The sequence below is a fragment of the Drosophila sechellia genome, chromosome 3L (genome assembly GCF_004382195.2).
Source record: "Drosophila sechellia strain sech25 chromosome 3L, ASM438219v1, whole genome shotgun sequence".
Lineage (NCBI taxonomy): Eukaryota > Metazoa > Arthropoda > Insecta > Diptera > Drosophilidae > Drosophila > Drosophila sechellia.
In genome coordinates, this window is record NC_045951.1 from 14861866 (window position 1) to 14879637 (window position 17772).

At 42.9% G+C, this 17772-nt stretch overlaps 1 protein-coding gene across 1 annotated transcript; it reads left to right on the forward strand.

Moving 5' to 3' along the window:
* Positions 1–2255: 2255 nt before the first annotated feature.
* On the forward strand, positions 2256–8474 carry LOC6605760 (toll-like receptor Tollo). Its single transcript, XM_002030539.2, has one exon. The coding sequence runs from the start codon at positions 2748–2750 to the stop codon at positions 6777–6779; it is 4032 nt and encodes a 1343-aa protein (XP_002030575.1). The 5' UTR covers positions 2256–2747; the 3' UTR covers positions 6780–8474.
* Positions 8475–17772: the final 9298 nt, after the last annotated feature.

Genomic DNA, 17772 nt, shown 5'->3' on the forward strand with positions numbered 1-17772 from the left:
TACAGTTGCGATCGAAATAATAGCGCTGCAAATCAAGGGTTTAGTCACATCTGGAGGGGTTTTATTTGTCAGTTTGAGTGGTTATTTTTAAGATAATAATATAGCATGGTCGCCGATCCCAGCCGTTAGCTTGAAGCTCACCCTTGAGTGCCTCGAAATTAATTGGGCTTGAAATAAGCCTAATTTTTGCGATTATGCTATCAACATTTATTTAAGGCGAATTATGAACACAAATAACTTAAGTTGGCCTCAACTATATAATATTTTATGGACATATTATTTAATATTTTAGAAGCTCTGATAACAAACTTATGTTTTTATATCTATACGAAGTCTTATAAAACTAAACTTTAAGCTAATGATACTGATCTCAACTTTTTAAGAACTGTTGATTAACAATTTTATGTTGTATATTTTGCTTAGTCAGGATTTTTTGGATCATTAAATTCTCAGCTTTATCAAATAAGCTTCCAATTGATTATAAAACACTTGTTGCACTTATTTTTCCGAACCCAGCTGTTTGTGTGTTCTGTTTAATCCCGGTAGCGATCTGTTTTTGGGAAAGTTTGAAAGTGCGGTTACAGCATATGGCCAGCCAGATCATGCGAAAAAATATATCAGATTTGGACTCGTACTCATACTTGTAAGCGGACCCCTTCGAACTTTAAGTCGGCTCCATCTGCGGCTCAGCCGCCGCCACCTCATAATGAGTAAGCCCCCGAGTTTGAGATCTCCCCGACAAATCTCGATTGCCCGGCCAGCCGGTCCGGTCCGGTCTTGAAGAAAAATACCAACGGTCCGAGTTCGAGTCCCAGCTCCAATCCAATCCCACCAACTGCTGCGGCTGCTCTCATAAATCAAGAAAAATCAGTCAATTTTTTTGTGGGTTCGCGTGTGTGAGTGTGCGCCTATATCAAACTGACATTGGCTGAATTAACAATTGATTTCAATAATTTTTTATGATTATTCTCCGCTTTTTTTCGTCTCGTTTTCGGTTTTTGTGGCTGTCGTCTGCAAGGCAAGCAAAGAAAAGCCGAAGATCAGCCACTTGCACTCGAATCCGTCGATTCAGCAAATCGGTTCTCTTTCGTCTCTCTCAACGGATATATCTCATCTGCTGAATATGGAAAAGCACTCAATTGCGCTGAGTACTCAACGCTCAGCTGGGTTTTCGTGGAGTAAAACTCGTCTAACCGGTGTGACGAGTGTCAATGTCTCATTGGAATTGGAATTGTTTGCTCGGCTTTGACGCTCAGCGGAACCGACTGTCGGGAAACGGCGGGGAGGCCCACGGTGTGCACAGTGGGCCCAAATCGGCGAGGTGCCAGCTGTGGGTGTGAACCTGCTGGGACGGGGAGTTTTTGTCCGAAGATCAAGGTTGTTTTGGCGTGACAAATATTTGAGGTGTGGACTAATTTGATTTGTATTTAAAGCCATGACACCGGAAATCGTATAAGATAACTACAGAGGTCCTTCCATAGTTTCTTTATCCGTATCGAATTGGTGCTTGAATTTGTTATTTTCATATTACCATTTTAAACATTTACCTTCTAATAATAATTATAATTTATAATTAAACTTAATTCATTAGTCAAATCACCTTCATTCTCCTAGAAGTTATGGTTTTTTCTATTTAAACCAACTTTGTTACTGATAAATGCTTTGATGTTTTCTCTGTGCATTTTCTTTGTGGATTACATTGCCGCACTTGTTACATATTTCCTATTATTTAATAGTTGTCCCATCCATCTACTTCCCTAGGGAACTCTTTTTATCAGATCGGAAGATCGCTAAGCAGATCTAGCATATCGATTTACCTATTCATTCCCTCGGCATCCTTGACCCTAAAGTATTGCAGATTTGGAATATCCTTGGTCTTAAAATTACACATGTTTCTGTAGACCAATTTCACCTGCCCATCTCCCGCGATCTTACTTCCTCACATCTTCCATCTGCTTTGCTTTGTTGCAAAACCCCATGCTAATTCTACCTGCCCACCGAGAGCAATTCGATGCTATTCGGCCCACTGTGCACTGTGGGCCATTTCGTGCAATGTGTTTGCGTTCGGATTGCATAGTTTTGTTTACTCGATCGCATCTCGCTCTAGTTCCTTGGTTCTGTGTGCGTGCTCAATGAGTGCTCACTTACTCATTTACTCAGGTACTCCAGCTACTCACATAGTAACTCAGTCGTATGAGTGATTTTCAGCGGCACTTGCTGCTGGCTGAAAACCGGAGAGAGCGATCAGTTTTTGAGTTGACTTCGAGCCGAGCGGACGCGCGTTTGTCGTTCAGCGGATGAAATAGAAAAAAAGAAGAAGTATCGCCTCGAGAAAAATTGGAACACAATTTATCAATCGCGCTATCGCACCCCCCACTTGGATTACGGTCAACGCGAAACAACTGCAAAGAAATAAAATTAAGATATAGAAATCGAGAAACGAAAGCAACCGAAATCAAAAGATATATGAAGATAATGAAAATAATATAGCCAGCGGGAAGAAACAAGAAAATCGTTTTAGATCAAGCATTAAATCGGTTGTTGTGCTGTTGTTGTGAAAAGTGCCGATTGTGCAAAGCTGCGCTATAAAACCAAACAGAAAACAAAATAATTTAAAAAATCCCAAATAAACACACACACAAAATGGGCGAAAAATAGAACGAGCAGTGAAAGACCAAAAGAAGCCCCCATAACCTCCCCGATTAACCAAAATCGAAACCCCATTCGAAGTTTAGGAACCACCAAAAATGCTGGCCACCACCCACATGCTGTACGTGCTGATTGCCACCTGTGTAATACCCATATTCGGGGCAGCCCTCAGCAAGACGGTGTTGTACCAGGCTCCCGATGAGTGCCGCTGGTCCGGCGGCGGGGAGCATGACATCACCCTGGTCTGTCACCTTAGGACCATCAACTCGGAGCTGGAGAACACCAACTTCAGCGTGATCCAGCCGCAGAACACAGTGCGCCTGCGTCTGGAGTGCAACGATGCCCTGTTCTTCCAGAGCAGTCTGAGCCCGGATAGCTTCAGATCGCTGGTGGAACTCAGGGATCTCACCATCGAGTACTGCAAGCTGGGCAATCTCACGGATGGATCTTTCCGTGGTCTGCAGGAGCTGCGAAACCTCACCATTCGCACGCACAATGGCGACTGGTCCACCATGTCGCTGGAGATGGCATCCAATAGCTTCGTGGAGTTCCGCCAGCTGGAGCGTTTGGATCTGAGTCTCAACAACATCTGGCTTATACCGGATGGCATGGTGTGCCCACTGAAATCTCTGCAGCACCTGAATGCTTCGTACAACAAAATTCAGGACATCAGCAACTTCTACTTCAGTGCCTCGCTTAGTTCGCGGAAGGCACGAGTTTGCGGCTCCACGCTGCAAAGTCTGGATCTGAGTGCCAACAAGATGGTCAGCTTGCCCACGGCCATGCTATCGGCTCTGGGCCGACTGACCCATCTGAATATGGCCAAGAACAGTATGAGTTTCCTGGCCGATCGCGCCTTTGAGGGTCTTCTTTCGCTGAGGGTTGTGGATCTTTCGGCGAACCGATTGACCTCTTTGCCGCCAGAACTCTTCGCGGAGACCAAGCAACTACAGGAAATTTACTTGAGGAACAATTCCATCAACGTACTGGCCCCAGGAATCTTCGGAGAGTTGGCGGAACTCTTAGTTCTCGACTTGGCTACCAACGAACTGAATTCCCAGTGGATCAATGCTGCCACTTTTGTGGGTCTCAAGCGTCTCATGATGCTGGATTTATCGGCTAATAAGATCAGCCGCCTGGAGGCTCACATTTTTAGGCCCCTGGCCAGCTTGCAGATCCTGAAACTGGAGGATAACTACATCGATCAGCTGCCGGGGGGAATCTTTGCGGATCTCACCAACCTGCACACACTGATCCTCTCGCACAATCGCATCTCAGTCATCGAACAACGCACTCTGCAGGGTTTGAAGAATCTACTGGTGCTTTCCTTGGACTTCAACAGGATATCCCGAATGGATCAGAGATCCCTGGTAAACTGCAGCCAGCTGCAGGATCTGCACTTGAACGACAACAAGCTGCAGACTGTGCCCGAAGCTCTGGCCCATGTTCCCCTACTCAAAACCCTCGATGTGGGCGAGAACATGATCAGTCAGATCGAGAATACTAGCATCACCCAGCTGGAGAGTCTGTATGGCCTCCGGATGACGGAGAACTCTCTCACCCACATCCGGCGAGGAGTCTTCGATCGCATGAGCTCCCTGCAGATCCTCAATCTGTCCCAGAACAAGCTGAAGTCCATCGAGGCTGGTTCTCTGCAGAGGAATAGTCAGCTTCAGGCCATCAGACTGGATGGAAATCAGCTAAAATCCATTGCTGGTCTCTTCACGGAACTGCCCAACTTGGTGTGGATGAATATCTCTGGCAATCGTCTTGAGAAATTCGATTACTCGCACATTCCCATCGGATTGCAGTGGCTGGATGTTCGGGCCAATAGGATTACGCAGTTGGGCAACTATTTCGAGATCGAAAGCGAACTGAGTCTGAGTACCTTTGATGCCAGCTATAATCTGCTGACGGAGATAACGGCTAGCTCTATACCAAATAGTGTGGAGGTTTTGTACTTGAACGACAACCAGATCTCCAAGATCCAGCCGTACACGTTCTTCAAGAAGCCCAACTTGACGCGGGTGGATTTGGTGAGGAATCGCTTGACCACCTTGGAACCCAATGCTCTCCGCTTGTCACCCATCGCCGAGGATCGCGAGATTCCGGAGTTCTATATTGGCCACAATGCCTACGAGTGTGACTGCAACTTGGACTGGCTGCAAAAGGTGAATCGTGAGTCGCGTACTCAGCCGCAACTCATGGATTTGGACCAGATTCACTGCCGGTTGGCATACGCTCGAGGATCTTCACATGTCTCCCTGATAGAGGCCAAGTCCGATGATTTTCTTTGCAACTACGCCTCACATTGCTTTGCCCTGTGCCATTGCTGCGATTTCCAGGCGTGTGACTGCAAAATGGAGTGCCCGGATAGGTGTTCCTGCTACCACGATCAGTCCTGGACATCGAATGTGGTGGACTGCAGCCGGGCTTCCTATGAGCAGACTCTGCCATCACACATTCCCATGGATTCCACTCAGCTGTATCTGGACGGAAACAATTTCCGGGAGCTGCAGAGTCATGCGTTCATCGGTCGCAAGAGGCTAAAGGTGCTGCACTTGAACCACTCCAGGATCGAGGTGCTTCACAATCGCACCTTTTATGGACTTCTGGAGCTGGAGGTTCTCCAATTGCAAAGTAATCAGTTGAAGGCCTTAAATGGCAACGAATTCCAGGGATTGGATAACCTCCAAGAACTGTATCTACAGCACAATGCTATAGCTACGATCGATACCCTCACCTTTACGCACCTGTATCACCTGAAAATCCTGCGATTGGATCACAATGCCATCACATCATTCGCCGTCTGGAACTTCCTGCCCAGTTATCTGAACGAACTGCGTCTGGCCTCCAATCCCTGGACCTGCAGCTGTGAATTCATTGATAAGCTTAGGGACTACATGAATCGTCATGAGTATGTGGTGGACAAGCTGAAGATGAAGTGCGATGTGATTAGTGGAAATAGCACCCAACAGATGGTCATCTACCCGGGATCCGGAGAAGCTGCTACCCTGCCCGTTGTTCAGTGCTCTCAGACCCTGCCTTTGGGTCTGGATAACAGCTTTAACTATGCAGAGCAGGCTGGTGGCGAGAATGCCTCGAATGCCACCTCCACGAAAATGATCCTAAATCAGCCGCCGAAACTGGATTACATACCCATCCTGGTGGCCATTCTGACCGCCTTCATATTCGTAATGATCTGCATTTCGCTGGTCTTCATCTTCCGCCAGGAGATGCGTGTTTGGTGCCACTCGAGATTCGGAGTCCGACTCTTTTACAACGCCCAAAAGGATGTAGACAAGAACGAGAGGGAGAAGCTGTTCGACGCCTTCGTTTCGTACTCCTCCAAGGATGAGTTGTTCGTCAACGAGGAGCTGGCTCCCATGCTGGAAATGGGTGAACATCGCTACAAGCTGTGCCTGCACCAGAGGGACTTTCCTGTGGGTGGCTATCTACCGGAAACCATCGTGCAGGCGATCGACAGCAGCCGGAGAACCATAATGGTGGTCAGCGAGAACTTCATCAAATCGGAGTGGTGTCGGTTCGAGTTCAAGTCCGCCCATCAGTCGGTGCTAAGAGATCGTCGCCGGCGATTGATAGTTATTGTGCTGGGCGAGGTGCCCCAGAAGGAACTCGATCCCGATCTTCGCTTGTATCTGAAGACGAACACGTATCTGCAGTGGGGCGATAAGCTGTTCTGGCAAAAGCTGCGCTTCGCTCTACCGGATGTCTCCTCATCGCAGCGATCCAATGTTGCCGGGCAGAGTTGCCATGTGCCGATCAACCACGCCTCTTACCACCACCACCACCACGTCCACCAGCAGGCGATGCCACTGCCCCACTCGGTGCATCATCATCAGCAGCAGTTCATGCTGCCACCGCCACCGCAGCAACCTGGCAGCTTCCGCCGGCAACCATCGTTGCACCAACAGCAGCAGCAACATCGCGGCAACAACAACACGACGCAGCAGCAGCAGCAACAGCAGGCGGCCTTGCTGATGGGCGGTGGGTCGGTGGGTGGGCCTGCTCCACAGATGATTCCCCTGGCGGGTGGCATCCAGCAGCAGAGCCTACCATTGCCACCGAACCAGCAACCGACGCCGGCGTCTAGAAATCTGCACATGTGAGTGGGGTTAGCTTTAAGCAGAGGGTTAAAGGCAAGGTTGAGTTGGAAGCTGGAGAGGATTGGGAGAATCAGTGTTTTTATGTTTGGCTATCTTCTGGAAGAATGATTTTATTCTAAATTAAATGTTTTTATTTTTCAATTTCCTTACGCTTCAAGATGGTAAAGCATATTTATTTATATGATAAGGTCAAAACGCATCATAAGAATCATTTAAAGTCCAGACCACGATCTTGTTCAGTTATGAAAAGTGATCTGGAATATCCGCTGGCCGAAAAAAGAAGTACACCAGCTGAAAACAAGTTTAACTTCCTTGGGTTTCAAAATAAAGTACAAGGGGGAATTGCATTCAATATGCAAATGCGAGCGTTTAGCGATAAAAGCCTAGTTACATGTTGAAATAGCAAAAGTAAAAGAAAAATCGAGTGGGGAAAGAACAGGCAGCACCAGGAACAATAACAACAGCAAAAGAAAAACAGTAAAATAGCTGGCGAGCCAGGCAATTGTTGTTTGTTGGCCCTGCTCTGTTTTCTTACGGCCAGCTATTTTCAGTTTCCTGACTCGCAGCTAGATTCTGAAAATTGATGTTGCATGCAACACAGCAACAGCAACGAACGACTGAGAACTACACGGGGAAAATTTGAGGAATTTATTAAAGGCCTAATTGATATATTTTTATTAAAATTAAACTTGAAGTTTAGAAAGATACAATAGCCGAATGATAAAATTTTAAAGTACTGTCATGCAGAATTGATATATATTTTTTTTAATGTTTCACTTTGAGGTTTTTATCAGTGATGATCCTATTTATTTCCTGTGTAGATCAAACACCAACCAGTCAGTCAGCAACAAAAGGCCCAAAAGTATTTCTCTTGGCTTTATTTTTTCGTTCCTCCTTATTCTCCTTTATTTTGTCGTTTTCCTGCATTTTTTGTTGTTTTCTTCTGTTTTCCTCGTTTTCCTCGTTTTCCCCGTTTGCAACGCTCACTCGTTAGTTCATCTTAACTGCTGCATTTTGCTATAACAAGCTCGACGTGTGTAGAAGATACACCCGTGTATCTGTATCTGCAGCAGCTGTAGTCGAATCCGCATACGAATTCGTATCTGTATCTGTGCATCTGTGGCTGTAAATGTGACTGCGCGGGTTGGGAAAAATAGGCAAAGGCAACGCAAAACATCACAGAGCTCATGTCTGGCCAAAAGGAAAATGGTAACAAAAAGCAGACCTTAGACGTTAGACGGTATACGTTAGAGTACCGAAAACCCAGACCGTCTGCAGACAGTTGCTGTGCGGGTTAAAATTGGTTTTGGTTTTTGTTGCCACTTTTTTGTTTTGCCCCCTTTCTGAGCCACAATTACATGTGCTAATCAATGGCAGAAAAATAGATAGCAAGATGTTGGCAGAGGAACAATTGTGTGAGAAGGGAAACAATTGTAGGGGATTTAGCCCCGATAAAATGGACTTACATCCAACAATTAATGCCAGTTAATTGTATCCCAGCATTGGAAGATAAAGACATGGAAATAGAATTCCCCTATAATAGGGAGTCACTTCTGCAGATCACGCTATGCCCAGATTTGATTAGGAAACAAAGCTTTCTATTTTTTTTCCCTACCCAGCTAGTCAGCGATTAAGTAGAACCAGAAAGAATTTCCCAGAGTGAAACTTCCAATTGTGACCTTGCTGCAACGAAAAAAAGATACTAGTTACTCTGGGCAGATGTGGAAAAACCAAGGAAAAGCGTAGGAGAGAGATCGGCACGTGTGTGTGCCGAGCTTTTGGCCCCAAAGTTGTGTTTTGGCCAAAATCCGACAAGGCCAGAAAAGGAGGAACATGAGAACAGAGCCGTACAGATTAGTTTGGTCTTGGCGATTAACATCTACCAGCTTGTGTGCTACGCCCCCTCGACTTCCACCCATATCTCAGAAAATCTCCAGCTCCACTGACTTTCCAATTTAAAAATGCATTCCAAAAGCGAGAAACCAGAAAACTAGTTAACAAATCCAACACACTCTCTTTAGAAGGATTCACTTGGTTTAGACTGTAAAGAGTTAAATGTATATAAGTTATATGTTAATCGTACGTTTATTTGTTTAATCATTGTGATATTTTGTTTTATCAATAAGTCCTAATTTATTAAGATGCGTACCATTTTCCTACCAACCTATGTTTAGTCGTAATCTTATCCTCATTAGTTAGTCTAGCTGTTAAGTTAATCAATTGAATCCGAACCTACAATCCCCGCCTACCAGATACAGCCATATTAACTCTATGAAAATGATAAAATTATTGTACATAAAAAAGAAAAAACTGAAAAAAGGACTGTATGCACTAAAACGATAGAAACACGAATTATGCAACACGAATCAAACAAATTGAGAACATAAATCGACTGATTACATGTGTACTATATATAAATATGCATAAAATTTAATTATGATTTACTCGCCGTTTGTTGTAAATATTGTAACTACCCCGCACATCTATGAATATGTATTGTATTTTGTAACTTTATGTTTTCTAGTTTATAGCGAAAAATCGAAGAGAAAAAGCGAATCACAAAAATATATAAATGGCAAAAAATTGATAATCAAAAAACTGTCTCGATTTTTATTTCAAACCAACCCGCAGATGCGATTGTATTGTTATTATTTTTTTGTCTGCCGCTGATAAGCCATAAACTATCTCGCCTTGACATTTGATATGGATTCTTGATACAGATTCCACGCTGAATGCGAATTCCAATGCCACCAGTCGCTTTTTCCACAACCCAATGGAGTTTCTGGTTTTGTTTATGTCAGAGCGGTGTTCTATTACATCCGAAAAAAATGTGCAAGATAAACACTAAGAGCGCTTGACCATTCCATGACAGATGAAAGAAAGGCGGCGGTGAAAAGGGGGCAGATTAATGGTAAGATTGAGGTTGGACTTTAAACTTCTCAACAACAGATACTAATTTGTTTACAGCCCAATATTTGGAATGTTTCTTGATTAAACCTTACTATTTTTAAAGCTTAATCAATCGTAAAGCTATTCTCAACCATATTTATTAATTGTTGAAATTCAAAGTACTTTTTCAGAGAATTTACTAAAGAACGATTTTTTTGTATGAAGCATTAAAATAGTTATCGGATTGTTCTCAATTTCTACGGATAGTTCCCACTTTTGGTTCTCACTTTCTTGAATATTAGGAACTGATCAAACCAACCTCGGCAGACGCATCCACACACTCATCGCACCGCACATCCCACGATTGCTCCATTTGAATTAATTTGAAACAGCGAACCCCCTCCCTCCGCCTTAGTAATCATGCTCGCCAAAGATATCGTCGCATCTTCCCATGCATATTTTAAAGATATCTATATGGCGGCCGTATCTCATCGGCGGAATTATTGGCTATCATGTGTTTATACTGCCTTTATTTGAGTCAATGAGCCCACAGCGAAATATTTTGCCGATTCCGCTGGCTGGATGGCTGGCTGCCTGGAAACGAGTTCCCTCGCCATTTCCATCTACCAGCTCCCGATGAATGAATAATTTTTATGATCAATTAAATGCGCAATAAAATTGATGGGCCCCCACCGCTGAAACATAAATTCACATTGCTTAAATTAGCGAATTTTACAATCAATCATTAGCGGGCCAATGGCTCGCCAAACGGCCTTTGATGTGCAACTAAGGGAATGGGGGGCGAAATTGTATCTGGTTGTAGTGTCTAGTATCTTGTATCTGCTGGATACACATGTGTCTGCGGCCTAACCAATCGGGGGAGAAGTTTAAGACCGGGCTAAACCCTTTTCAATATTTTCATTTCCCTCATCGCTCAATTGCGGTACGAAAACCTAGAAAACTTTGCAAAAAAAAAAAAAAAACACGCCAAATATTAAAAACTTTTCTTTGCTTTTACTTTCTCCGAAGCCGCTGGCATATATATGTATATATGTGTATCTGTACCATACACACGCCACCCATCCACATCCACATATCTCTACCCATTTTCCTTTATTTTATCAATTTTGCCTGTGGGATTTGTTACAAAGTAACGGATGAGTTGAAGTGGGAAAAGGGAAAGAGGGCAGACACCGCCAATCCAAGAGCCAAACTTTCAATTGAATTTTTTTCGCTCACGTTGTTTTCTTTCGGGTAAGGAAAGTTTAGAGGCCCGTTTCTCGGGTCGGGGTTTCCTTTTTTTCTTTCCAGGGGACCTCCTCGGTTGCGGGGTCTTTGGGGAAGGTTCCGTCTGTCATTTGGCATACGCAGCGAAAAGAAGTCGACGTAAATATTTCGGTTTACAAGTCAGTTTAGTGTCAAAAGAGAGATGCCTTTTATTTATAGATTGCCCTCGCAGAACTTGGGCTTGAATTTGGCTATAGACAGGGATGTATTTCTATTTTGGGCAAGGTAATAATGGATTTATTGCAATATGCCAGCTTGCAGTGGCATTTTCTCCATATTCTAAAGATATGTTTTAGGCTAACTGCACCAAAATAATTTATTACTGTATAATATACCCAACGATTGGTTTATTTTAATTGAATCGTGTCCATATAGAAACATTCTAACCTAAATTACTTTATATATTTGTTTGTATTTTCTAACTTAAAATCTATCCCGAAACCTTTAACCCTTTTAAGCCGCCGAACCGCTCCTGTAACCCCATTTTCGGCACAGGTTTGCTTTCTGGCCGAAACCTCCGTCAAAAATTTCCCTGACTGCAGTTTAGAAGTTTATATTCGCTCTCGCATTTTCCGACTTTATTTTTTCCTTGCCTTTTTCCCGGGGCCCAAAGTCAAATCAAAGTGCTTGGCCTGCGCCAAAGCTTAGTGCTAATGCCGGAGCCATCAGTCTGAACTTTTGGGCCATCTATCAAAGGTTTTGAAAGGGAAAGGAAGAAAAGGAAAATCGAAGAGGCAATCTCATTAAGAGGCCAGCCGCATCAACACATTCCGCATATGCGAAGGCTGAAATATTTTCCCATGTGCATCCGGCGGAGGAGACCCGTCAATTAGGTAGCCACCCAATCATTGCACCCACCACTTGGCTCATTAGACTCCCAACGAAAACGAATCGAGGGTCGTAAAACTCGGGTCTCTGGTCTTTTTTTTTCTTCTCCTGGTTGCTTTCTGGTTGCAGCAACAGGGCTATGTATAAATAAATATGCTTTTATTGGAAGACGACTACAACTGTTTGCAATAAAAGCAACATTTTTCTTAATTTCCATTTCTTGCTAATTTACCAGCCATAAATTGCCCGCCGCCCGCCGCCCGTCTGCCCTGAGGGGCAATGAAGTAACCAGGGAGGGACAGGGAATCCGGCGGAGGGGTGGCCGAAACAAGCGGAGCTGAACCAACCGATTCGACGGTAGACACATAAAATTGACTACAAATTATTGCACATTGTCAAAACAACATTGGTTTGCAATTTTCGCGCTTCAACGCAGATGCAAAGAGATAGTCGCTGGTGATTTTCGGACGGTCAACTTCGAGGGGCATGGCGGAGGTAATGCCGACTCATAGAGGGTTAGACTCTTTGGTGGGGGGAGGGGGGTTAGTGGAGTGTGAGGGGCATAAAACAATCAGGTAGGGGAGTTCGGTATGTGCCACATTTTCACTGGAAATACACTGCAAACTAGGGGTACATTTACTTAGTGCTAATGCTGGGTTAATTGTGGATATGTAATGATGTATACGTATTATGAAATAATGTAATGTGGATATAATGCTTATATTAGACTATATCCTATATATTTTTCACAGACTTATAGAGGAAATCAAATATATATTTTTTAATTTCAATACAGTCTTAAGGTTTGTTTACAGAGAAGTTCAGATTGGTATACAAAAATTGAAAAAGATGTCTATATGCTTTTCATTTACCTCTTTTTAGGATATTTTCCGATCGGCTTAACCCTCTCTAGCCCAGCAATTTTTTACAGTTACCCACGATAATTTGCGCTGCAAACGGTCATATGCAACTGTGAAATGGCGAATGGAAAATGGGTTTAGGTTTATTGCCGTCGACCAACCCCGTCATCATCATCATCACCATCACAATCACCACATCGCCATCGACCACATCGAAGCCCGGCCCGAATGGGAATCGGCGTGGTGCGGATCGGGCGGTGGGCATGGTGGGTACGGATATATACGACAAAGTGGAGACATTGACATATTGCCAGCCGATTAATGAGCCCACAAGAGCGGCCCTGGACCTGAGCAGTGCTGATTGTTTTCATTGAAATAAATGACAGACACCGGGCCGTTGACACACGCGTTGAGGGAATATTTGATACCCTGCATAAATAATAATCATTTTCACTGTTCCGCCAATGCTGCAGGTCTTCGCACGCTGACTCCGCATAAAAGCAAATTTGTATGCAGTTTATCTTATCGCGATCACGTTGCATCTGAAGCTGTGGATGCTGCGGAAAAGTGCGGGGAAGTCGCCGAGGACGCGTAAGTTTCACGTATTTTCATGCACGATTAAAGCCTTAATTTCGAGCGAACAGTGGAGCGGGATATACACTCGGATATACGCGTATATATGGCGAAAGAGAGGTACCAGAGGTATCTGCAGCTCCTAATTAATGGTTTTGCATCGGCTGCTTATCGCACCGCACGCATCGGGATCGTCTTTGTCCTGGTCACCGGGTGCACTGGAAAAAATTAGGAAATTACAGTTCACTTGTAAGCTGAAATATAGATAAGAAGTCCAAATTATGAAAGTATTAAATTATTTGTTAGCCTATTTATAAAATAGTATCTTAAAATCAGATATAATACCCTTACTATAATTAGGTTGCAATATATTTTAATTTGTCACTTTTAAATATTCTTCGGCATGTTCAAAAGTGGATTTATAATAAATTCATCTCATATCTTAATTTATTTGTATTTTAAAATGACGTATTGATTGATTTATTCTTAATTTGAAATCTTCCATTGTTTTCATCACCATCTCCTTATGCAAATCCAAACAAGATTAAATTTATTAAACTGATTTCGAAACAACCAAGACAAACCATATTTATGCAAAACAGCATCAATCTTTAACAAGCACGATTGCTTGTTGACGCAGCAATAAATTTAAATTTTTGCAAGATTTATTCAACCTGTTGACAACGTTTTAAAAACCAAAACAAGCGCCTATTTGAATATTTATTAAGCACTTTTTTCGCTCAGTGCAACAGCAGGAGCCTCATCTCTTGTCCGAGCTTTGCTTGGCTAAGTGTTCGCTGGGGATCTTCCTTGGCGGCACCTGATCAAGGCAAAGAGATCCCATCCCAACCCATCCCATCCCATCCGATCCCATCCGATCCGATCCAATCCAATACGATCTGCTCCGAACCGTGCCCATTCGACTTTGACTTCGGTCTTCAGTCAGCGTAAAATATTTAATATTTTTGCTGGCCGCATTTTATGAGCTGTAGCATTGCACATTATTGATAATGGCCGATATGAGTCGGCCTTAGCAGGGGTGTTGTCAAGGCAAGGCTGCAGCCCCTCCCCCAGGAAAAAAACCCCCCTGCGATGATAAGACAGCATTGTTTTTGGGGTGTTGCAAGTAGGGAGCGATAAGCATCGAATGGTGGTAAATGGCAAAGAGAAAGCTGCGACAGGAGGCGCTTTTGTGTCCCGACGTTTTAGCGCTCGATTGGGCAACTGGAATTTGTGATCGTGCGCAGAGATCTTCCTTCAAGGTTCTCGGCTTCCTCTTGTTCTTGTTAGCCCCATTTTCAGATGGCCAAGACCGGCATGACCGATAAGGAGTGATTTTGTTTTGGGTGAAGCCCATTTTGAATGTTCTTCACATTTTATTCCGTTAGATCGCCGTGATAATTATGCATTACTTCTGAGCTCGCTTATCACAGATGTAAGCTTTGAATATTTAAAATAAAGTTGATTAATGGTGAGATAGGTTTTTGGATAAATCGCATTTTAAATGGTGCCCAAACTTTTGGTTGAGGAAATGGCATATTCCAACAGACTTATAAAGCTTAATATAAGTTTAATATTATTTAATATTTAAAAGGGAAGAAGTAATGATCTAAATTTGATAGAAGCTAACTTAATAGCTAGTTCTAATTGCTATGTGTAGTAAGTTTGTAGTTACTTTCATTAATTCTGTGAAGCAACTTAATCATCGTTCCATTGAATTATCATAAAATCAAAATGTCGAACTTTTCCCCAATTTAATTGTCCGTTTCCATCACCTTTTCGCCGGCAGTGTTGACTCATTCGGGCCGAACAATTGATTAGCTTTCGATGCTGACCATAAAACCCAATTCATTTAGCCATAATGTTGACACCGAAATGCAGTTAACAGCTTTAACTCTTAACTGGAATTTACTTAAATGTGTCCCCGCCGTCCCATTTAGCCCCCAAGTTGGTTTTGTTTCGTTTTTGTTTCGATTGTGAGCGTTTTTGTTGGCCTTTACAGAGAATTGGACCGGCGGAATGCACGGAAACCTGGCTCAGAGATCCGTTGGCCAGTTTTCAAATTCGGCACGATCAAGCATCGCGATCGGCGATCAACGCTCTCATCTTCCCAGCTGAATTTATATATTCTTCTGTGTGTGTGTGTGTTTTTTTTTCACCGATTCTGTGGCTTTTTTGCGTTAACGTTTTAATTGATCGCTTTCAGTTATAAACAAGTTGGCTTTTGATTTATGAGCGCGTGCGTGCAGCCGCGACAGAGAAAAAATGCGTTTTAGGAGCCGACCGACCGACTCTTCCCAGTCTTCTTGGCTGATGGGCTGGCTTCTTTTGGCTTTTGGGCCATCATCGTCGTCTTGGCCGGGTTTATGTAAATGAACTCGCTTTCGGGGTCTTTCAATAGCTGTTGATGATGTTGTGCCGCGGCGACAATGTCTCTATTTCTCTAATTTTCGGCCCCGCCATCATGGCTGATTTTTAATATTATTTGTCTAACGGTCACGAGCATTTGGCTTTGGCTTTGAATCTTGGCTTTAACTTTGGCTTCGGCTTTGGCTTGAAATTCAACATTGGCTTTGTCTGTGGTTAAACGTCAAATTGCTGTGCTTTGTTGTTAGAATTTCCCGCATCGTTTAAACCCAGCCAATGTTTTCTGGGGACAAGCAAATAAATCACAAGACTCGCTCTTTCGGTTTTGAATAACCATCTTTACATTTCTCCACGCGAAGACGAGGCGACAAATGTATTTGTTTTATCAACTATTGTTGTTACCAAAAGGTTTGTTTTCTGGGCTTTTTTTCTTTAAGATTTCTTCGGTTTTTATGTCGATGCTTGTGAACTTCACTTTCTTCTTCACACGCTCCCCACGAGTGCTGAATAAGAAAAATGTTTGTTGAATACGAACAAACATAAAAAGCATAAGAGATTTCACTTTAGCCGTATCTGGGAGTCGCAGTCTTCTTCTCCGTGCTTTTAGAGCTTTTTGCGGTTCCAGAGTGATGTCAGCCGGGCAATTAATCAACGCATCTCCGCCAGGTGACTCACAGATCAGATCGGATTGGATCGGATTGGATTGTCTTTACCTATTTTTTTTTGGTTTGGAATGGGGTGCGTTGGGTTCGTTAGCAGATCGTCGCGTTCCGATTCCAGCCCATTCGATCCGATTCGGTTCGGTTCGATTTGTTTATAGAAAAACAAACACTTGGCCGGGTACTAGACGCTGGCCATTTGCCGTCCGTTACGTTACTCATGGCTGGCTAAGTGGGTCGTGACTTTTCAAAATGCAAACGTGTCGTTGTCGAAGTCACAGTCGCAGTCCAAGTTGCATCTCCGCCATCGTGCACTGAAAGAAATATACATATTAAAATTCAATGCCTTCTCAGGCCTTAAATAAAGCTTTCGATCAATAAGACTCGTAATTCAGCAGACGTTCTATCATATGATCCTAAGTATAATACATTGGATGGTTTTTAACATATATTACCAGGCTACTATCATATTAACAACCGTGCATTTAATAAATATTTTATTTTATAAATGTGTTATTTGCAAGAGGAAAATAAAAATCGAATACGCTATGTAACAATTTTTAAAACAAATTTCTTATTTCTCTTTATTTTTATTTCATATCTTACAACCTTGAATACTAAAAATGATTAAGTTTCTTGATCTTATATTTATGTATTGTTTTTATATAAAGAAAATAAGGTGTTTTATGAAAGTAAGTAGGCAGATACATTTATTGGATAATCATATTGTATTTCATGTTGCTGTTATTTCTAAGGAAGTTAACTATCCTTAACTGGACATTACCTGAATAATTAAGATTCTTTCTCTTTAGCAAGTATGGCATATTTTCCGGCAGTGTGTGCATTGCTCAGTTGGGTTACTTATGCGAAGTCCCCGAGAGTCTAGGCCCCGCCGCCCCAAAAAGTGGGCATGGGGGATGCAGCGGAACACAGTCACAAAAATCCAAGCGCAAAGCGCACACGTACGGAGTACGTAATGAAATTCTTACCTCAAATAGCACTTAACTCCAGTTTAAAACGAGCCAAAAGTGAATGGTACTGACCCCAAACCGTTGCACGTTTGTCTTAACACTTTGTTGCCTGGGCCTTGTTTGTTTTTGTTTGTTTTCCCCGCTCTTTCAGTTTTTTCCCCCAATTTTTTTGTTTTGGGGCCAAAATAGAAAAGTTTGGCGCGCGAGAGAGCGGGCCACCGACCAGAAATTTGTTTAATTGAATTGAATGTATGAAAAGTCAGCGGACAAGTCAATGCAACTCGCCAATTCGAATTAGAGTCTGGGTTAACTAAAGTATAAAAAATAAGACACGAAAGAAAGGCCAGCTTTGGAGGTCGAAAGTGGGACTACGCTTACTTTGGTGGGCTTACAAAATATGGAGATTTAGATAACCAAATATATATGTCTAACAATCAAAGGTTGCCTGAAGTACCACTTCGGATAGCTTATCAACTCTGTTTTATGAAAATAAATATGTGTTTATGTTTTTTCATTTCATTTTCAGTAAGATTACATTACATAAACTTAATCGAATTGAAAT

Bases quoted from the DNA above. Each gene is read 5' to 3' on its own strand.
- LOC6605760 (XM_002030539.2), top strand. From the start codon at position 2,748: ATGCTGGCCACCACCCACATGCTGTACGTGCTGATTGCCACCTGTGTA.